Below are 23,876 nucleotides of genomic sequence, written 5' to 3' on the forward strand. Positions count from 1 at the left end.
CTGTTGAGTTTACAAAATGCAGGTTTTTTGGTATCTGGTGACCCTCTGAAAATGTGAATTGAGTGATGCACAATGACATGGCTGTGGACATGGTGGTGGTGGTGGCGGGCGTTGTCCAAAATTCAAATGGACATGTTTGAGTTGGCATTGTAAAGGGATGGGGAATATGGATTCCACTATCTTGCTATTTATTTGGCATGACGGAGGGACCTCACAAATGTAGACGAAAGTTCTCCCAAATGTCTGATACAGGGCCACCTGAGAGCCCTTACCAAACTCAGGTTTCCCAGCACCTGCTGGCACCCTGCAAATTGTAAGCGGGAGGCTGCATAATGACCTGGTGGTGGACATGGTGGTGGACATGGTGGTGGTGGTGGGCAAAGCCCAAAATTTAAATGGGCATGTTTGAAATGGCATTGTGAAGGGATGGGGAATATGTATTCCACTATCTTGCTAAATATTTGGCACAAGGGAGGGACCTCACAAATATAGGAAGAGAGACCTCACAAAGGTTAAATGAAAAACTAAAGCCAAAATGCTCCGTGTGAACATATGCTAAAGGAGAGGTATAAAGGAGAGCATTATATATATATATATATATATATATATATATATATATATATATATATATATATATATATATATATAATTATGAAGGAAAAAATGTTTCTTTCCATTTTTCCCTTTAAAAAATGTTGGTTTGCTTTGGTAGGTCTTTTGAAAAATCCATAGAACCGTAGCAATAGTCTGACAACATTATTCCTAGATACCACATGTGAGTCAGAAAGGCATGCAGGCATCCTCTCCATGATGTTCCCATTTAGTTCTAGCACTTTCCCATCCATTTCAGCTTTTCTCCCATGAACCCAGAACTGTTTGTTGGGTCAAGCAGAAAAAAAATCGACTTTCCCATTGTCTTACATTGGATTGGTTATTTGGTACAAATACACGTATATTAGAATTAATTTGTGCTGATTTTCCAGAATCCGAATATTTCACTATTCGATCATCTCTACTAATCGTAATTGTCAGTTCATAAATAAATTTTATGTCATAGTCAAAACTCTTACCTGTATGACCAATAAGGGTACTGATGTTTCATCTTCATCTATTGAGGCTGTTGATGCTTTGCCGCCCTCAAGACAGGTTTCGCTAAAGCTTTCTGCCCTCAGTCATCCTGTCAGGATTCCTGTTGTCCTTTTACAGTTTGTCCACTAGTGGCTGCTATTGTTAACCTTGATAATTGTACCCACAGGCCCGCCCTGAAGCACAAACATGTTCCTCATCATAGAGACAGAGAGACAGACTGTTTGTTCTTCAGGGCGGCCTATTGGCAGGTCTTTCTTTGGACCCTCTGGCTTAAGGTACCTTCACACATAACGATATCGTTAACGATATCGTTGCTTTTTGTGACGTAGCAACGATATCGTTAAGGAAATCGTTCTGTGTGACAGCGACCAACGATCAGGCCCCTGCTGGGAGATCGTTGGTCGCTGAACAAAGTCCAGAACTTTATTTTGTCGCTGGATCTCCCGTGGACATCGCTGGATCGGCGTGTGTGACACCGATCCAGCGATGTCTTCACTGGTAACCAGGGTAAACATCGGGTAACTAAGCGCAGGGCCGCGCTTAGTAACCCGATGTTTACCCTGGTTACCAGCGTAAAAGTAAAAAAAAAAAAAAAAACACTACATACTTACCTACCGCTGTCTGTCCCCGGCGCTGTGCTCTGCACTCCTCCTGTACTGGCTGTGAGCGTCGGTCAGCCAGAAAGCAGAGCGGTGACGTCACCGCTCTGCTTTCCGGCCACTGTGCTCACAGCCAGTACAGGAGGAGTGCAGAGAAGCAGAGCGCCGGGGACAGACAGCGGTAGGTAAGTATGTAGTGGTTGTTTTTTTTTTACTTTTACGCTGGTAACCAGGGTAAACATCGGGTTACTAAGCGCGGCCCTGCGCTTAGTTAACCGATGTTTACCCTGGTTACCCAGGGACTTCGGGATCGTTGGTCGCTGGAGAGCTGTCTGTGTGACAGCTCTCCAGAGACCAAACAGCGACGCTGCAGCGATCTGGATCGTTGTCGGTATCGCTGCAGCGTCGCTTAATGTGAAGGGGCCTTTAGAGAAAGAAGATAAGCATCTGCCTACAGTCCAGCCCCGGAGCATGAGCATGTCATTAACTGAAAACTTCTTCCACCGATTACACCAGAACTAAAAGTCAAATTTCTTCACGCAAGGTATCATTTTAATCAGTTTAATACCGCCAACCTTTCAATGCCTGCAGTTTGCTTAGCAAAATCCTGCTGAAAGGTTTGCTTTTAAAAAAAAAATGAAGAAAAAATGTTTGGAGGTCCCCCACAGTTCTCATAAGCAACATAGAGAAAACCAATGGCTGAGGGCTGATGTTAACTTTCTGGCACGTAGAGCATAACAAACTCCATTAGTGAAGAAGTTATTCAATGCAAATTAAATGTACCTTATTATGTAATGGGGTGTCTAAAGACCCCAGTGCGTTATAAATGTAATATGTAAAAAATTAAAAATACATAATCTCACTCTGAGCTCTCCTTTCTGGCCCCAATGCTACTCACTCCTTGTGTTCCTTGCCTCATCTTCTGATTCCCCACTACTTGCATCGGATTCTTTGGGCCTTTCACACTGTGCCATACTTCCTGCGGTTATTTCACCCAGGAGGGCTCTGCACATGCAAGTGGGGGATTATCAGCATCATGACATAATGACGTGCAACAAGACCTTTCTGCTTCCCAGACACCAAGTCCAGCACAGTGTGAGAGGCCCGAAGATTCCAGTACAAGCGATGGGGTCTCATAAGATATGACATTGACCGAACAGGTGGAGGAGAGTGGTGGAGGGGCCAAAGAGATCCAGGGAGAGGTGAGCAACTTTCTCTTTTTAATAACCTTTTCATGGCCCTTTATCGTTCAGAAAAATCGTGCCTATCAGCTACCAATTTGCTGAATCTTCAATCAAGCGAATTTAAAAAAAAGCCTGCATTTTGACGACTGTGGATTTGTGTAAAATTCAAGTTGGATTCAACATCATTTGAATTTATTTGCTCATTTCTAGTAAGCCGCGATCAAACAAGCAATATTAGACATTTAGACAAAAAGGCAGGAAAATGTTTGAAAATTATTAACCAAAATACTGCCCATAAAAATGACCTTTACTGTTAAAATGTGAATAATTTCTGTCCTGTAAATATACAAAATCAGAAAACTCATATAGATGAAAAATGTTAAAATGTGAACTGCAATTTGTGTATCCATAAAATCACTGACAGAAGGCGTTTGCACAGCAGTAAGAATCTTTTGTGTTAGGAAAATTATGATGATTCACAAATATCAGATACAAGTACTGTATATACTCGAATATAAGCCGAGATTTTCAGCCCAAATTTTTGGGCTGAAAGTGCCCCTCTCGGCTTATGCTCGAGTCATGGTCGGCGGGTGAGGGGGAGAGAGGACTGTCGCATACTCACCTGCTCCTGGCGCCCTTGACGCGGTCCCTGCCTGTCCCATGGTCTCCGGGAGCCGACACCTTCTTCCTCTTTTCAGCGGTTACATGGTACCGCTCATTAAAGTAATGAATATGGACTCCACTTCCATAGGGGTGGAGCCACATATTCATTCCTGTAATGAGCAGTACCATGTGACCGCTGAACAGAGGAAGAAGCTGCCGGCTCCCTGAGGTCATCTGTCCGGGAGAAGCTGCCAGGGACCCCGCCAGGAGCCGCTCCGTCTTCCTGTCCTCTTGCAGTGACTGTTCAGATCAGAGGGTGCAATGACGTGTTAGTGTGCGCGCCGCCCTCTGCCTGAACAGTCAGTGCGGGGAGACGGGACGCTGAGGAGCAGCGGGCAGCAAGCAAGGAGAGGTGAGTATGTCATTTTTTATTTTTATTGCAGCAGCAGCAGCATTCTATATGGCACAGTTTTATATGGAGCATCTATGGGGCCATAATGAAATGTATGGAGCATTCTATATGGCACAGTTTTATATGGAGCATCTATGGGGCAATAATGAAATGTATGGAGCCATAATGAAATGTATGGAGCATTATATGTGGCACAGTTTTATATGGAGCATCTATGGGGCAATAATGAAATGTATGGAGCATACTATGTGGCAAAGTTTTATATGGAGCATCTATAGGGCAATAATGAAATGAATGGAGCATTATATGTGGCATACTCAAAAACACTTAACCTACTGATGTCTCAATTAATTTTACTTTTATTGGTATCTATTTTTATTTTTGACATTTACCGATAGCTGCTGCATTTTCCACCCTAGGCTTATACTCAAGTCAATAAGCTTATACTCGGGTCGGCTTATACTCGAGTATATACGGTATATAAAACATTAGTTAGAATCATTATTGAAACTCACTGTATACTAAAAAAAAGGTATAGGATAGTAGAGATTAATTTGCCCTGGTTTTCTCTCAATTTGATTTGTGTGACTCTAGAAAAGTAGCGGCCAACTTACCAAGCTTAAAAGGATTGTAAAGGGTTTTAAAAAATAAAATAATAATTCTCACAAGAGAAGAGTGAATCTTTTGAATTCTGAATTTGACAGTTTTGTCATATTATCCCCATTACAATATGATGCATCAGTTCAATTTCCCAACTACTGCTCTAGTCATTCTCTATGGCGCCAAGAGCAGCTCTCGCAGCCCAATAGGGAGTTCATGGAGACATGGTCGTGTGTACACATTACAGATCTATTCTAACAAGGATAGAAGTGTCCTCTTCTGCTATTGGCTGAGGTTCCCACCAATTAATGAACTCTCATCTGGTATTGAGTCACTTGGTGAGAGACTGGCAGAGTGGCTCGATTCTCTCCTGTAACCTCTAGTCCAGAGAGTCCCAGGCCTCATTAAGGACACGGGTGACATTTTACATATTTTACATTACCTGAAATGGTCCTCTCAATATTCATAGTTTGGGTGCAATGTAGTATCATTATACACGTCTATTGCTCATCAGGTGGCTATAAATGCGATGGATTTACATGTAAAATAATACATTTTATTTAATAGATCTTTAAAATTATATCAATGTTGTTGCTTAATTCTTGATTACAACAATTACTTTAGCTTCAGTGCCCCATTCTGCTAAGGGTTGTGGTTCCCAGTGGCAGGAGCCCCCCCCACCCCCAATTAATCAATGATCACTTAATCTGTGGATAACTTGTTTTCACAGGGAACATTTTAAGGTTTTTCAGTGTAGGTGACAAAGTGTTCACACACGAGGAATAGCACACATCTTGTAAGGCACTGGACCGGTTGTGAATCCAATGGCTGGAGTCAGGTCTAGTGTAGCCCCAGGAGGAGCCTTAAACGTGAAGTTCTGCAGCAGTCTCGTGAAGAACAGGTACAGCTCTATTTTAGCCAAATTTTCTCCAGCGCAACTTCTCTTACCTACAGCAATGAAATATGTGGAAAAGGATGAAAAGTTTATATTGATCCATGGCTAAAGCAAAAGATGCTATATCAATTCAAAATAGGTTGTTCTAACAAAATTGTAAGATTTCAATCTGATAAATGTCAACTCAAAATTTAGATATGGAGGCACAACCATCCTCACCTCACACAGATTCCCCAAAAGGAAGAAACTGTCTCCATTCAGATTCTTACATTTTCCCAAAGCATAGCCCACATAAATCATAAATGTACCCTCATGGTACAGCCTCATAGGGAGAAGATTATTGGCTATATTGAATGTAGATGCATTTTTTCAAGCGCTCGGATTATTGTATGACGAACCTAATTCTGTGGATCATGCAGAAAAAACCCTGTTGGCCCTGTGTCGAGGTCAGGAAGCGGCAGAATTATACTGCCAGAAATTTAGAAAATGGTCTGTGCTCACTAAATGGAATGAGGAGGCTCTGGCTGCAATTTTCAGAAAAGGTCTTTCTGAAGCCCTTGAAGATGTTATGGTGGGCTTCCCTACGCCTGCCGGTTTGAGCGAATCTATGTCTCTAGCCATTCAGATTGATCGGCGTCTGCGCGAGCGCAAAGCTGTGCACCATATGGCAGTGTCCTCTGAGCAGAGTCCTGAGCCTATGCAATGTGATAGGATTTTGACTAGAACAGAACGGCAGGAATTCAGACGTCATAGTAGGCTGTATTTTTACTGTGGTGATTCTGCTCATGTTATCTCTGATTGCCCTAAGCGTACTAAGAGAGTCGCTAGGTCTGTTACCATTAGTATTATACAGCCTAAATTTCTCTTATCTGTGACCCTGATTTGCTCATTGTCGTCCTTTTCTGTCATGGCATTTGTGGATTCAGGCGCTGCCCTGAATTTAATGGACTTAGAATTCGCCAGGCGCTGTGGTTTTTCCTTGCAGCCTTTGCAGAGCCCTATTCCTTTGAGGGGTATTGATGCTACACCCTTGGCCAAGGATAAACCTCAGTACTGGACGCAGATGACTATGTACGTGGCCCCAGCACATCAGGAAGATTGCCGTTTTCTGGTGTTGCATAACCTGCATGATGTTGTTGTACTGGGTTTTCCACGGTTACAGGAACATAATCCGGTGCTGGATTGGAAAACTATGTCTGTGACTAGTTGGGGTTGTCAATGGGTACATAGTGACGTTCCTTTGATGTCAATTTCCTCTTCCCCCTCTTCTGAGGTCCCTGAGTTTTTGTCGGATTTCCAGGATGTATTTGATGAGCCCAAGTCCAGTTCCCTTCCACCGCACAGGGACTGTGATTGTGCTATTAACTTGATTCCTGGTTGCAAGTTCCCCAAGGGCCAACTTTTCAATCTGTCTGTGCCAGAGCATGCCGCCATGCGGAGATATGTTAAGGAGTCTTTGGAGAAGGGGGATATTTGGCCCTCTTAATCAACATTGGGAGCGGGTTTCTTTTTTGTTGCTAAGAAGGATGGCTCCTTGAGACCCTGTATAGATTATCGTCTTCTTAATAAGATCACGGTCAAATTCCAATACCCCTTGCCTTTGCTTTCTGATTTGTTTGCTCTGATTAAGGGGGCTAGTTGGTTTACTAAGATTGACCTTCGAGGGGCATATAATCTTGTTCGTATTAAACAGGGTGACGAATGGAAAATTGCATTTAATACGCCCGAAGGCCATTTTGAATACCTTGTGATGCAATTCGGGCTCTCTAATGCTCCATCTATGTTCCAATCTTTCATGCATGATATTTTCCGCAATTATCTTCATAAATTCATGGTTGTATATTTGGATGATATTTTGATTTTTTCCGATGATTGGGAGTCTCATCTGAAGCAGGTCAGGATGGTATTCCAGATCCTTCGTGATAATGCTTTATTTGTGAAGGGGTCTAAGTGCCTATTCGGAGTTCAGAAGGTCTCTTTTATGGGTTTTATTTTTTCTCCCTCGTCTATGGAAATGGATCCTGTGAAGGTCCAAGCCATTCATGACTGGATTCAACCCACATCTGTGAAGAGCCTTCAGAAATTTTTGGGCTTTGCTAATTTCTATCGCCGTTTCATTGCCAACTTTTCCAGTGTGGTTAAGCCTCTTACTGATTTGACGAAAAAAGGCACTGATGTGACGAATTGGTCTGTTGAGGCTGTTGAGGCCTTTCGGGAGCTTAAACGCCGATTTACTTCTGCCCCTGTGTTGCGTCAGCCGGATGTTTCTCTTCCTTTTCAGGTTGAGGTTGACGCTTCTGAGATTGGGGCAGGGGCCGTTTTGTCTCAGAGGAATTCTGATGGTTCTTTGATGAAACCGTGTGCTTTTTTTTCCAGAAAGTTTTCGCCTGCGGAGCGCAATTATGACGTCGGCAATCGTGAGTTGTTGGCTATGAAGTGGGCATTTGAGGAGTGGCGACATTGGCTTGAGGGAGCCAAACACCGCATCGTGGTCTTGACTGATCATAAGAATCTGATTTACCTCGAGTCGGCCAAGCGGCTGAACCCTAGACAGGCTCGATGGTCCCTGTTTTTCTCCCGTTTTGATTTTGTGGTCTCGTATCTTCCGGGTTCTTAGAATGTAAAGGCTGATGCCCTCTCTAGGAGTTTTTTGCCTGATTCTCCTGGAGTCCTTGAGCCGGTTGGCATTCTTAAGGAAGGGGTGATTCTTTCTGCCATCTCCCCTGATTTGCGGTGGGTGCTTCAGGAATTTCAGGCTGATAAACCTGATCACTGTCCTGTGGGGAAGCTGTTTGTTCCTGATAGATGGACAAGTAGGGTAATTTCTGAGGTTCATTGTTCAGTGTTGGCTGGTCATCCTGGGATTTTTGGTACCAGAGATTTGGTTGCTAGGTCCTTTTGGTGGCCTTCCTTGTCGCGGGATGTGCGTGCTTTTGTGCAGTCCTGTGGGACTTGCGCCCGGGCCAAGCCTTGCTGTTCCCGCGCTAGTGGGTTGCTTTTGCCTTTGCCGATCCCTGAGAGGCCCTGGACGCATATTTCCATGGATTTTATTTCAGATCTTCCTGTTTCCCAGAAGATTTTTGTTATCTGGGTGGTTTGTGACCGGTTCTCTAAAATGGTATATTTGGTACCTTTGCCTAAGTTGCCTTCCTCCTCTGATTTGGTTCCGTTGTTTTTTCAGCATGTGGTTTGTTTGCATGGCATTCCTGAGAATATTGTGTCTGACAGAGGTTCTCAGTTTATAAAGTAAAAGAAGGCTGACAGCACTCACTTTCTTAAGGCGCTCGTTCCACGTCCAGGGAACCCTTCCTGGATATAGTAACAGCTTCAAGATAGAAGGGACAGCGCACCAGTCGGGTGTTTTAAGGTCCAAAAATCTTTATTCCAGCCATAGTAAACAGCAACGTTTCGACCGTACAATCGGTCTTTTTCAAGCATACACCAAAGTGTTTGGGGCCGTCTTAAATAGTGTGGACACCACGCAGGGAGCCAATCACCATTATAGACCCACCCCCTTAACCATATACTATATACAAACAATAAAAACAGTCCCAAACGGGACATCAAACATATGTGCATTATTTAAAACTAAATCATCGCTGCATGCATACATGCCTCTAATAGCGTACAGTAGTCTAAAAGTAAGTTGTTCATCTTCTGATTGTCTTACGAATATGTGCTGCTTATCCATCTCCATAGTAGCGAAACACCAATAGGGGACACTTCCTGTGTATTCCTGCCCATTCATGTCCATTGGCGCCATATTCCACCTTCAACCAATCTGTTTAACTGATATATTTTATGTGGCACAGCACCACCAATAAGGTTGAATCTATCAAAAGGAGTATACTCGTCCTCATATATCTCAGATACTCATAGGGTCCGCACACTTACCGGCAGACGCGGGCTTCCGTCATGGAGTGCAGGCGTCAGCGCTCAGCGTCATAGCCACGCCCCGTCATATGATCGGGACGGAGCTGCAGCCAGATGCGAGGCACCTCTGCAGCACCTCCCGCCGGTCCCACGTGACTGCTTTCAGCGTCGGTAACCCAGGAGACAGCAGCGCATAGAATCTCATAGAATATGGCAGATTCGGGCATCCGTAATGAAGTGCAAACGTCTGCGCCCTACGTCATCGCCACGCCCCATCTCATAAATGGGATGAAGCTGCAGCTCAACGCAAGGCACTTCTGTAGCACCTCCCACCGGACTCTCATGACTACCTTAGACGTCAGTAACCACGGAAATATCAGCACATAATAATAGAGTCCGCACTCGTTCTTAGTCAACTCTCTTAGCATTGAGCAAAAGATAATAGGATTACATATTACAATGATATAGATATAAATCAATCAGATACACATAGCGTAAAACTCATTAATCCCATCTACACATCACAAGTGTTAGAAGAAGATATACAGCGCATCTCTATAGAGGCAAATACATACAAGACAGCACAACAGATGGTACAAGAGATGGGACAGTCGGAGAAAATAAATAATAAATCAAAAATATGCATTTTAACCTGTATATTGTAATATAGCGTGCTAGATGAGCACTCCAATCTCATTCTAAATCTTATTGCATAGTGCGCCGACTGTCTCATCCAGTGTCCATCTGAAAGAGCAAAAAAAGAAATTATATAAAAATACATATAAATGTATGGTATTTTAAAACAATACAGATGCTATATTCGGGAGGGGAGCAGGGTATATATATTCCAATCATCTAGGGGTACATATATGCGGGTTGTATTCTAGATTCAAACCCCTAGGTTGTAATGTACCTAGCGTATATATCCATCTCATTTCTTTAGCTTTAAGTATCCCTAATCTGTCTCCACACCTTCTCAAAACCGGAACACTATCAAGGGTAGCCAGAGTGATTTAGAATCCTTCCACAATTATCTAAATGGAGTTTATTCAGAATTGCAGTTCACTCTGATGAGTTCAATTGCTCAAATACAATTTCTGGATACCTTGGTTTATAAAGAAAGGAATAAGCTGAGGACAGATTTATTTGTAAAAGAAACAGACAGGAACAGTTTGCTGCTCTATGACAGCAACCATCCTAGAGGAATGATTGACTCACTCCCATGGAGTCAATTATTGAGAGTACGCAGGATAGTATCTGATGAACATATGGTGAATTTGAGATTAGACGAAATGTGCTCAAAATTTGTACAAAGAGGGTACCCTGCTAATAATGTTAATGAATTTAAGATTAAAGCTCTCAACTCCTCACGAGAAAGCATTAGGAAAAAATCTTTTAAAAAACAAGCCTGCGATAGGATACCGTTTGTCTCCACCTATAGTCCGATAAGCAATAAAATAAGTGGTGTCATTAAGAAACATTGGACCCTTTTACAACAAGGTCTAACCCAGATATCAAGTTTCAAATCCATCCCAATGATGTCCTATAGGAGGGGTAAAAATTTAGGAGACAAACTAGTGAAATCCGATTTTGGAACATCAAAAATAAATAGTCAACGCACTTTGAGCGCACCTAGGATTGGAAATTTTCCTTGCCTGGGTTGCACTTGTTGCAATAACTTACTTAAAGGGGATTCATTTTGCCATCCGCACACTGGGAAGAAATTCCAGATTAAAGAGAGATACACCTGTGCGTCCACTTATGTCATTTATATGATAACTTGCCCCTGCGGACTGGTGTACATCGGGGAGACAACCACTGAAGTGAGGACCCGCATAGGGAAACATAAAAGTACTATCAGAACGGGCCTTACTGAGCTACCGGTTCCGAAACATTTTTTAGACAATAAGCATCTAGTGAATCAGTTGAGATTCAGAGTTATTGATAGTGTTCCGGTTTTGAGAAGGTGTGGAGACAGATTAGGGATACTTAAAGCTAAAGAAATGAGATGGATATATACGCTAGGTACATTACAACCTAGGGGTTTGAATCTAGAATACAACCCGCATATATGTACCCCTAGATGATTGGAATATATATACCCTGCTCCCCTCCCGAATATGGCATCTGTATTGTTTTAAAATACCATACATTTATATGTATTTTTATATAATTTCTTTTTTTGCTCTTTCAGATGGACACTGGATGAGACAGTCGGCGCACTATGCAATAAGATTTAGAATGAGATTGGAGTGCTCATCTAGCACGCTATATTACAATATACAGGTTAAAATGCATATTTTTGATTTATTATTTATTTTCTCCGACTGTCCCATCTCTTGTACCATCTGTTGTGCTGTCTTGTATGTATTTGCCTCTATAGAGATGCGCTGTATATCTTCTTCTAACACTTGTGATGTGTAGATGGGATTAATGAGTTTTACGCTATGTGTATCTGATTGATTTATATCTATATCATTGTAATATGTAATCCTATTATCTTTTGCTCAATGCTAAGAGAGTTGACTAAGAACGAGTGCGGACTCTATTATTATGTGCTGATATTTCCGTGGTTACTGACGTCTAAGGTAGTCATGAGAGTCCGGTGGGAGGTGCTACAGAAGTGCCTTGCGTTGAGCTGCAGCTTCATCCCATTTATGAGATGGGGCGTGGCGATGACGTAGGGCGCAGACGTTTGCACTTCATTACGGATGCCCGAATCTGCCATATTCTATGAGATTCTATGCGCTGCTGTCTCCTGGGTTACCGACGCTGAAAGCAGTCACGTGGGACCGGCGGGAGGTGCTGCAGAGGTGCCTCGCATCTGGCTGCAGCTCCGTCCCGATCATGTGACGGGGCGTGGCTATGACGCTGAGCGCTGACACCTGCACTCCATGACGGAAGCCCGCGTCTGCCGGTAAGTGTGCGGACCCTATGAGTATCTGAGATATATGAGGACGAGTATACTCCTTTTGATAGATTCAACCTTATTGGTGGTGCTGTGCCACATAAAATATATCAGTTAAACAGATTGGTTGAAGGTGGAATATGGAGCCAATGGACATGAATGGGCAGGAATACACAGGAAGTGTCCACTATTGGTGTTTCGCTACTATGGAGACGGATAAGCAGCACATATTCGTAAGACAATCAGAAGATGAACAACTTACTTTTAGACTACTGTACGCTATTAGAGGCATGTATGCATGCAGCGATGATTTAGTTTTAAATAATGCACATATGTTTGATGTCCCGTTTGGGACTGTTTTTATTGTTTGTATATAGTATATGGTTAAGGGGGTGGGTCTATAATGGTGATTGGCTCCCTGCGTGGTGTCCACACTATTTAAGACGGCCCCAAACACTTTGGTGTATGCTTGAAAAAGACCGACTGTACGGTCGAAACGTTGCTGTTTACTATGGCTGGAATAAAGATTTTTGGACCTTAAAACACCCGACTGGTGCGCTGTCCCTTCTATCTTGAAGAGGTTCTCAGTTTGTCTCTAGGTTTTGGCGGGCCTTTTGCGCTAGGATGGGCATTGATTTGTCTTTTTCTTCGGCGTTTCATCCTCAGACTAATGGCCAAACTGAGCGAACTAATCAGACCTTGGAAACCTATTTGAGATGCTTTGTGTCTGCTGATCAGGATGATTGGGTGGCTTTCTTGCCGTTTGCCAAGTTTGCCCTTAATAATAGGGCTAGTTTGGCTACTTTGGTTTCACCTTTCTTTTGTAATTTTGGTTTTCATCCTCGTTTTTCTTCGGGGCAGGTTGAGCCTTCTGATTGTCCTGGTGTGGATTCTGTGGTGGACAGGCTGCAGCAGATTTGGACTTATGTGGTGGACAATTTGACTTTGTCTCAGGAAAAGGCTCAACGCTTTGCTAACCGCCGTCGGTTTGTTGGTCCCCGGCTTCGTGTGGGGGATTTGGTTTGGTTGTCTTCTCGTCATGTTCCTATGAAGGTTTGTTCCCCTAAGTTCAAGCCTCGGTTTATTGGTCCTTATAAGATTTCTGAAATTATCAATCCGGTGTCTTTTCGTTTGGCTCTTCCAGCCTCTTTTGCCATTCATAATGTTTTCCATAGATCTTTGTTGCGGAGATATGTGGTGCCCGTTGTTCCCTTGGTTGAACCTCCTGCCCCGGTGTTGGTTGAGGGAGAGTTGGAATGTGAGGTTGAGAAAATTTTGGATTCTCGTTTTTCGAGGCAGAGGCTTCAGTATCTTGTCTAGTGGAAGGGTTATGGCCAGGAGGATAATTCTTGGGTTGTTGCCTCCGATGTCCATGCCGCCGATTTGGTTCGTGCTTTTCATTTGGCTCATCCTGATCGGCCTGGGGGCTCTGGTGAGGGTTCGGTGACCCCTCCTCAAGGAGGGGTACTGTTGTGAATTCCGCTCTTGGGCTCCCTCCGGTGGTTGTAAGTGGCACTTTTGTGAGTTCTGCTCTTGGGCTCCCTCCGGTGGTTTTAAGTGGAATGGCTGCTCCCTGGATTTAGTAGTCTGCAGCTGCTTCCACTAATTGTCTTTCTGCTCGGCTTTTATTCCTGGCTCTTCCCTTCAGCCAGTGCCACTTGTCAATGTTTCCTGGCTGGATTCACATCTCTGCTTGGATTTCCCTGGTTTCCTGACCAGTTCAGCAAAGATAAGTCCTGGCTTTGCTCATTTCAGTCCACATGTTGTGGACTTATTGTTCTGTGCATTCTATATTTTGTCCAGCTTGTCAGTATGGATTTTTTCTGTTAGCTGGAAGCTCTGGGAAGCAGATTTACCCTCCACACCTTTAGTCAGGTGTGGAGATTTTTGTAAACTCTGTGTGGATTTTTTTGTAGTTTTTATACTGACCGCACAGTATCATTTCCTGTCCTATCTATCTAGCTAGTATGGCCTTCTATGCTAAAATCTGATTTCATTTCTGCGTATGTTATTTTCCCCTCCTCTCACCGTCAATATTTGTGGGGGGCTATCTATCCTTTGGGGATTTTCTCTGAGGCAAGATAGGTTTCCTGTTTCCATCTTTAGGGGAAGTTAGATCTTAGGCTGTGCCGAGGGGTCTAGGGAGCGTCAGGTACCCCCCACGGCTATTATTAGTTGCGCTGCTAGGTTCAGGGTTTGCGGTCATTATAGATACCACCTCCTTCAGAGCTTGTCCCATGTTGTTCCTAAACCACCAGATCATAACAAAATATCGGGTATCGGTCGATATTTTCTGTATCGCAATTCCGATACCGAGTTCCGATATTTTTGTGATATCGGGAATCGGAAGTTCCTATAAGTTCCCAGTTATTTTCGGTGTGTGCAGACCTGGGATCCATATTCATGTAAAAAATAAAGAATAAAAATAAAAAATATGGATATACTCACCCCTCCGACGAACCCTGGCTGTCACCGCTGCGAGCGTCCGCCTCCGTTCCTAAGAATGCAGTGAGTGAACGACCTTCGATGACGTCGCGGTCACGTGAGCGGTCACCTGTCCGCAACGTCATCGAAGGTCCTTCACTCTCTGCAAGGCCGGGGTCACACTAGACCGTAATACGGACGAGTGCAATGCGATAAAAAATCGCATAGCACTCGTCCCAATGTTAATCTATGGGGCAGCTCCCATCATCCGATATTTTCTCGGCCGTATTCAGGATCCGAGTGAAATCGCAGCATGCTGCGATTGTCAGCGTTTCTCGGCCGAGAATCGCCACTGAAAGTCTATGGGGGTGAGAAAAAAATAGCACAGCACACGGACCATCAGTGCGACTTGCGAGAAACTCTCAGGCATTGGGCAGGTGACAGGAAAGGCTCAGCCATTATTTGCTCATTTTGCAAGTGTGTGAGAAAATCTCACCATACGGATGTCACACGGATGTCACACGGATGTCACACGGATCATTTGATGCGAGAAAATCGCATCCTCGCACTGCACACGGATCACTGTTTTGGTAACATTTGTGCGATTCTCGTCCGTCAAAAACGGACCGTTTTTTTATACGTTGTGTGTGTCCCCGGCCCAATTCTTAGGAACGGAGGCAGACGCTTGCAGCGGTGACAGCCAGGGTTCGTCGGAGGGGTGAGTATATCCATATTTTTTATTTTTATTCTTTATTTTTTACATGAATATAGATCCCAGGGCCTGAAGGACAGTTTCCTCTCCTTGAGACCCTGTGAACCATCCAGGATCACTTCCGATATTTGTCTCCCATTGACTTGCATTGGTATCAGGGATCGGTATCGGCGATATCCGATATTTTTGGGATATCGACCGATACTATCCGATACCGATACTTTCAAATATCGGAAGGTATCGCTCAACACTATTTATAAAACATTTCTATTAATTTAGTGAATGTGATGATGGAGAAATGTTCTTATTTGCTCTCATCTCTCCTCCAAAGTGATAAAAGAATAACTCACCGGCAGAAAAAGGTATGAACGCTTCATTCCTTACAAACTTTCCACAGGAATCCAAAAAGTGTTCTGGGTAGAACTCGTCGGCTTTTACAAAGTGATCCTTATCATAAAGTACGGAGGTCAGCAGTGGGATCACCTGGATTCCCTGAAAGGTTCAACATTTGCGTAAGTCATATTTAATTGGGACTTCCCTCCTTGGGCTTTATTTATTTAAAGGGAATTTGTCAACAAGTTTTTGCTACCTCTTCTGAGAGGAGCATAATGTAGGCAGAGACCTTAAATCTAAATATCCACTTCATTTACTGGGTGTAGAGGTTCTTACACAATCAGAGTTAAGTGTGAAGCAAAGCTGAGAAAGCTGCCCTCACCTCCACCACAGCTAACCCCACCTCCACCATGCTCAGTATTTACATTGCCTACTGAATGTGATCTTATCACAGGAGGGGTGGAGTCAGGCCAGTGCTCACACTACCAGCTAATCACAGCAATGATAATGTCCTGGTGATAAAACCTTCCCTGTAAGTAAACAACAGCACGCTGCCTTATAAGTGACACATCATTAAATTCTGTGTTTTTACCCCTATCTCATATTCTCATCAGATTACCTAGCAAAAACCTGCTGACAGATTCCCTTTAAGGCTGCTAATGCAGCTGAATAAGGTTTAGAAAATAAATAAATTAAACATAAATGTTTTATTTTTCATTAAATAAAATATTTTATTGTTCACAAATCGTAAGCAATGAAAAAATTCATATAGGGAACTCATCCAACCAAAATGGACTGCAAAGTGCAATCTAAATGACACAGCACTTGGCCTAAGAATACCATAACAAAGCCAAAAACTGAGGGTTAGTTTGTGTTAAAAAAAAAACTATATGTCAATAGAACTTATTTCTCCCCACCTGTCAATGTCAAAGAAAAATGAAAAATGTATGGGTCTCAGAATGCAGTAGCAGAAAAAAAAATATATATATATAGTTGACATTTTTATGATACTTGTAGTAAAGCAATAGAACAGACAACACCAAAGCCTATACACATTTGGTATTACCATTACAAATTTATATAATTTACATAATTTTTCATTTGCAAAAAGTTAGACAACTCGCCGTATCACACTTTGTCTTTTGTTTGGTTGAAAATAAACTGTAGAGGAAGATCCACAGGCCACAAAAAATTATTCTGTTATTAACGTCATACAGTAAGGGACCAGACTTTAACCCCTTCACCCCGAAGCCTGTTTTCACCTAAGTGACAGGGCCAATTTTTACAATTCTGACCACTGTCACTTTATGATGTCATAACTCTGAAAGCTTCAACGGACCCTGGTGATTCTGAGACTGTTTTCTCGAGACATATTGTACTTTATGATAGTGGTAAAATTTCTTCGACTTGCATTTATTTGTAAAAAAATGGAAATTTGGCGAAAATTGTGAAAATTTAGCAATTTTCAAACTTTTAGTTTTTATGCCCTTAAATTTGAGATATATCACATAATTTAGTTAATAAGCAACATTTCCTACATGTCTGCTTTACATTAGCACAACTTTGGAAACATTAATTTTTTTTTGTTAGGGAGTTATAAAGGTTAAAAGTTGACCAGCGATTTCTCATTTTTACAACAAAATTTGCAAAACCATGTTTTTTAGGGACCACCTCACACTTGAAGTGACTTTGAGGGGTTTATATGACAGAAAATGCCCAAAAGTGACATCATTCTAAAAACTGCACCCATCAAACTACTCAAAACCACATTCAAAAAGTTTATTAACCCTTCAGGTGCTTCACAGGAATTTTTGGAATGTTTAAAAAAAATTGAACATTTTTTTTTCACAAAATTTTTACTTCAGATCCAATTTATTTTATTTTAACAAGGGTAACAGGAGAAATTGGACCACAAAAGTCGTTGTACAATTTATCCTGAGTATGCCGATACCCCAAATGTTGGGGTAAACCATTGTTTGGGCACATGGCAGAGCTCAGAAGGGAAGGAGCGCCATTTGACTTTTCAATGCAAAATTTGCTGGAATTGAGATCGGACACCATGTTGCGTTTGGAGAGCCCCTGATGTACCTAAACAGTGGAAACCCAACACAAGTGACACCATTTTGGAAAATAGACCCTATAAGGAACTAATCTAGATGTGTGGTGAGCACTTTGAACCTCCAAGTGCTTCACAGAAGTTTATAATGTAGAGCCGTAAAATAAAATCATTTAAAAAAAAAAAAAAAATGATTTTTTGCCCCCAATTTTTTATTTTTCCAAGAGTGACAGGACAAATTTGACCGCAAAAGTTGTTGTGCAATTTGTCATGAGTACGCTGATACCCTGTGTGTGGGGGTAATCCACTGTTTGGGCGCATGGCAGAGCTCGGAAGGGAAGGAGCGCCATTTGACTTTACAATGCAAAATTTGCTGGAATTGAGATTGGAACCCATGTCGCGTTTGGAGAGCTCCTGATGTGCCTAAACAGTGGAAACCCCCCACAAATGACCCCATATTGGAGACTAGACCCCCAAAGGAACTTATCTAGATGTGTTGTGAGAACTTTAATCCCCCAAGTGTTTCACTACAGTTTATAAGGCAGAGGCATGAAAATAAAAAATATTTTTTTTTTTCACGAAAATGATATTTTAGCCCCAAAATATTTATTTTCCCAAGGGTAACAGGACAAATTGGACCCCAAAAGTTGTTTTAAAATTTGTTCTGAGTACGCCGATACCCAATATGTGGGGGGAACCACTGTTTCGGCGCATGGCAGAGCTCGAAAGGGAAGGAGCGCCGTTTGGAATGCAGACTTAGATGGATTGGTCTGCAGGCATCACGTTGCATTTGCAGAGCCCCTGTTGTGCCTAAACAGTAGAAACCCCTCACAAGTAACCCTATAATGGAAACTAGACCCCCAAAGGAACTTATCTAGATATGTTGTGAGAACTTTGAACCCCCAAGTGTTTCACTACAGTTTATAATGCAGAGCCGTAAAAATAAAAAATATATTTTTTTCCATGAAAATGATATTTTAGCCCCCAAATTTTAATTTTCCCAAGGGTAACAGGACAAATTGGACCCCAAAGTTATTGTCCAATTTGTCCTGAGTACGCTGATACCCAATATGTGGGGGGAACCACTGTTTGGGCGCATGGCAGAGCTTGGAAGGGACAGAGCGGCGTTTGGAATGCAGACTTAGATGGATTGGTCTGCAGGCGTCACGTTGCATTTGCAGAGACCCTGATGTACCTAAACAGTAGAAACCCCTCACAAGTAACCCTATATTGGAAACTAGATGCCCCAAGGAACTCATCTAGATGTGTTGTGAGAACTTTGAAAGCCCAAGTGTTCCACTACAGTTTATAACGCAGAGCCGTGAAAATAAAAAATCATTTTTTTTCCACAAAAATTATTTTTTAGCCCCTGGTTTTGTATTTTCCCAAGGGTGACAGGAGAAATTGGACCTCAAAATTTGTTGACCAATTTGTCCTGAGTACGCTGATACTCCATATGTTGGGGTAAACCCCTATTTGGGTGCACGGGAGAGCTCGGAAGGGAAGGAGCACTGTTTTAGTCTTTCAACGCAGAATTGGCTGGAATTGAGATCGAATGCCATGTCACGTTTGGAGAGCCCCTGATGTGCATAAACAGTAGAAACCCCCCAATTCTAACTGAAACCCTAACCCAAACACACCCCTAACCCTAATCCCAACCATAACCCTAACCACACCCCTAACCCTAATCCCAACCCTAATCCCAACCGTAAATGTGATCCAAACCCTAACTTTAGCCCCAACCCTAACTTTAGCCCCAACCTTAACTTTAGACACAACCCTAACCCTAACCATAACTTTAGCCCCAACCCTAACCCCAACCCTAGCCCTAACCCTAGCCCTAACCCTAACCCTAGCTCTAACCCTAACCCTAGCCCTAACCCTAGCCCTAACCCTGACCCTAATCCTAGCCTTAAACCCAACCCTAGCCCTAACCCTAGCCCTATCCCTAACCATAACCCTAACCCTAGCCCTAACCCCAACACTAGCCCTAACCCTAGCCCTAACCCTAACCCTAATGGGAAAATGGAAAAAAATAAATTTTTTAACATTTTATTATTTTTCCCTAACTAAGGGGGTGATGAAGGGGGGTTTGATTTACTTTTATATAATTTTTTGGCGGATTTTTATGATTGGCAGCCGTCACACACTAAAAGACGCTTTTTATTGCAAAAAATAGTTTTTGCAACACCACATTTTGAGAGTTATAATTTATCCATATTTTGGCCCACTGAGTCATGTGGGGTCTTGTTTTTTGCAGGACAAGTTGACGTTTTCATTGGTCCCATTTTCAGGCACATGACATTTTTTGATCGCTTTTTATTCCGATTTTTGGGAGGCACAATGTTAGGAGTCGCGTTCCCGCCTCTGCACAGGGGGAAACTCGGGCCATCTCCGTTGCGGTCTCACATTCTTCTCCTGCTGCAGTGGAGCCTGCTCAGTGGAGACGTCAGTCCCAGCGTCTTGCTCAGTCCCACTCTGTACAAAGAGTTACTGCTGCTTTTCCTGCTTCTTCCATTGAAGCCAGTGCTGGGCAGCGGTGAGCAGACGCTTCTGGGGCTAAGTCCTGCTTTTCTTGTTCTGAGCATGATCAGAGTAAGATCTCTCAGTGGAGATCGAGGGTCACATGGTCAGATACTGCAGATAAGTCCATTGGTCCTTTCAGGAAGGTCCTGTAGGTACTCTGGCTTTGTGGTAGCCTCTCATTGGTCCTTCTAGGAAGGTCCTGCACGTGCTGCAACTATTTAAGACTCGCATGGCCGCACGGCCATGCGCTAGTATTGTTCCATGTTATGTGCTTTGCGCCAGTGTGGTCACGTAAGAGTGTGTTCAGGGACCCGGCTGAAATAAGCCCCTGAATGCTGGCACCTCCGGCGAGGATTTTTGTTTGCATGCGTGACCACTGACTGCTCTCTGTTTGGGCAGATAGCCTGTGCCTCTGTGAAGTCTAACAGGGCACAGTGCTTTGCTATCACGGCTACTCGGTGAATTAACTGAGTTATTCTATACCACCATATAGTGCCACCGTTTGCTAGCAGCAGGTTCTCCTGCACGGTGGACCCCGGGCTGCGAACGCACCAATAACAATAAAAACATCTATATTTACTCGGTGCATTCCGCTAGCCCTAACAGATTACTAGTGCCAGGGTCTGGCTAGTAAATGGCAGATATTCAGCAATCCTTGCGGTATATCCAGAAGCTGGATGGTATGTCTCTCGAGAGCTCAACCTCAGCTGTGGATGTTACCGCAGTTGCTGTACTGGCTGCTAGCGTGGCTGCAGCAACATTGTCCACTGCCACCCCTGTTCCGACATTATCTCACCTCCCACTGCCAGAAAAATTTTCTGGAGATAGCAAATCTTGTAGGGGATTCGTGAGTCAGTGCTCTATTCACCTCGAGCTCCTGGCTGCATGTTTTCCCACAGAGCGGGCTAAGGTGGGATTTATTGTGTCTCTCTCTTGTCGGACAGGGCCTTGGAATGGGCTTCACCGCTGTGGGAGCGTAGCGATCATGTGGTGCAGAGTGCTCCACTGTTCCTGAGCACTCTGAAACAGGACTTTTTAGGACCTCAAGTCACCCATGATACGGCGCTCCAACTGCTGGCATTAACTCAGGGTGAGTCCTTGGTCAGCCATTTTGCCGTCCACTTCCGCCCTTTTTCTTCTTCTGAGCTGGAGTGGTCGGATAAAGCCCTTATCCCCATATTTTGGAGGGGGCTGGCTGATCACGTGAAGGACGCTCTAGCCACTAGGGAGATTCCTGCCACACTGGAGGAGTTAATAACTGTCTCTACTCATATTGACCTCCATTTTAACGAGCGGAGGTTAGAGCGAGCCCAGTGTAGGCAGAGGTTTCGGCTGGCTCCTACCTTCGCCAAACCTCTGGAATCTCTGGTCCTGGTTCCTGAGTCACATGAAGCCATGGAAGTGTCACGAGCGGGATCTAAGTCCCGGACCGCTTGTGCACTTAAGGTCTGTCATGTTTGCCAGCAGTCAGAACGTCTTGCCACCAGATATCTCCAGCGGTCGAGGAAACGTCAGCATCTAGTGGTAGTAGGTGGAGGTACACTAGACACGGTGACGTTTGCCTCCCAATTGTCCTTTAAGGGGACAATTATTATAGGCTCATCCTCCCACTCGGTAGAGCTCTGCATGGATTCTGGGGCGGAGGGCAATTTTATGTCTTCTGCCTTCGCCCAATGTCACGCAATACCCCTGGTTATGCTAGCTCAACCAGTAACGGTACGAGTGGTGAATGGGTCGACACTGCCCTCACAGATAACACACCAGACCATCCCTTTTACTCTATCCATGTCGCCATCCCATCAGGAGATTATATCTCTGCTCGTCATTCCTGAGGGAATTGATGAGGTACCTTGGCTACAGTACAACTCTCCTCATATCGAGTGGTCCTCAGGCAGAATTCTGGGATGTGGTGAATCTTGTGGGGGTAGGTGTCAGAGGGAGTGCGTTCAGGTTGCTACTACAGAGGTACCCGCAGATCTATCCTCTCTCCCCAAGCAATATTGGTCTTATGCAGATGTGTTTTCCAAAAAGGCGGCAGAGACCCTTCCGCCCCATCGCCCCTATGACTGTCCTATTGATCTCTTGCCTGGTGCTGAGCCTCCCCGGGGTTGAGTCTATCCGTTATCTCTCCCGGAGACGGAGGCAATGTCACAGTACATCCAGGAAAACCTGGCAAGAGGATTCATTAGGAAGTCAGTGTCACCTGCTGGGGCAGGGTTCTTCTTCGTGCAGAAGAAGAATGGGGATTTGCGTCCATGCATAGACTACAGGGGTCTTCACACCATCACCGTTAAGAATAAGTATCCTTTGCCCTTGATATTGGAGCTGTTCGATAGGCTTCGGGGAGCAAGGGTATTTACTAAATTAGATCTGCGGGGTGCTTACAACCTGATTCGCATACGTGAGGGGGACGAATGGAAGATGGCTTTTAACACCAGGGATGGGCACTATCAATATCTGGTGACGCCCTTCGGGCTCTGTAATGCCCCAGCCGTTTTCCAAGACTTTGTGAACGACATCATCCGGGATATGCTCTCCACCTCGGTCATAGTCTATCTGGATGATATTCTCATCTACTCTCCAGATATTGACTCCCATCGGAGAGATGTTTGCAAAGTCTTCGACCTCCTACGGGCAAACTCCCTCTATGCCAATTTGGAGAAGTGTATGTTCGAGCAGGAGTCCTTACCTTTCCTAGGCTATATCATCTCTGCCCAGGGATTGGCTATGGATCCTGCCAAACTACAGACTGTGATGGACTGGCAGGAACCCCATTCTCTTAAAGCAGTGCAGCGCTTTAAGGGGTTCATTAATTATTATCGCCAGTTCATTCCGCACTTCTGAACTTTGGTAGCTCCCTTGGTTGCCCTCACCAGGAAGGGGGAAAATCCCAAATTGTGGTCTGGGGAGGTCTCCAAGGCCTTTAACGCCATAAAGTCACACTTCGCTAGCGCTCCCATTCTACATTGCCCCGATGTAGATAAGCCATTTATCATGGAGGTGGATGCCTCATCTGTTGGTGCTGGAGCAGTCCTCTTCCAAAAGGATGCTCAAGGTCGGAAGCATCCTTGCTTTTTATTTTCTAAGACCTTCTCACCAGCAGAGAGGAATTATTTAATCGGGGACAGGGACTTGCTAGCCATGAACTTGGCTTTCTCGGAGTGGAGACATCTCTTGGAGGGAGCTCGTTTTCCCTTCCAAGTCTTCACAGATCATAAAAATTTGGTGTACCTGCAGACAGCCCATCGGTTAAATTCTCGCCAGGCCACATGGTACTTGTTCTTCTCCCGGTTTCATTTCACCCTCCATTTTCTTTCTGGGGAGAAGAACATTTGGGTCGACGCGCTCTCTCGCTCCGTTGTGTCATCTGTGGAGAAGGAAGAGGAGCCTCGGCTTATTGTCCCCACCGAGAGCCTGAGAACTGTGGCCCCGGTTTCGCTAGAGTCTGTGCCTCCGGGCAAGACTTTTGTACCATCCAGTTTGTGACCGGAGGTTCTCTTTTGGACACACTCATCCAGGGTGGGTGGACATTTTGGTACCAAAAGGACATCTGAGTTACTGGCGAGGACATACTGGTGGCCGCATATGACTCATGATGTCGCAGAATACGTTCGGGCGTGTGTCTCTTGCGCCAAGAGCAAGTCCCCTCGGCAACGGTCAGC

At 44.0% G+C, this 23,876-nt stretch overlaps 1 protein-coding gene across 1 annotated transcript in view; it reads right to left on the reverse strand.

Moving 5' to 3' along the window:
- Positions 1–4,482: 4,482 nt before the first annotated feature.
- LOC138638727 (cytochrome P450 2K1-like) overlaps positions 4,483–23,876 on the reverse strand; it is a 58,731-nt gene continuing 39,337 nt past the window's right edge. Inside the window, exons 3-4 of the mRNA XM_069728258.1 lie at positions 15,650–15,791; positions 4,483–5,435 (exon numbers count right to left, since the gene is read on the reverse strand). Of these exons, the coding sequence (XP_069584359.1) occupies positions 5,257–5,435; positions 15,650–15,791 (321 nt within the window). The 3' untranslated portion in view covers positions 4,483–5,256. The remainder of the gene's footprint in view (positions 5,436–15,649; positions 15,792–23,876) is intronic.

Source organism: Ranitomeya imitator, chromosome 5 (assembly GCF_032444005.1).
Source record: "Ranitomeya imitator isolate aRanImi1 chromosome 5, aRanImi1.pri, whole genome shotgun sequence".
Classification (NCBI taxonomy): domain Eukaryota; kingdom Metazoa; phylum Chordata; class Amphibia; order Anura; family Dendrobatidae; genus Ranitomeya; species Ranitomeya imitator.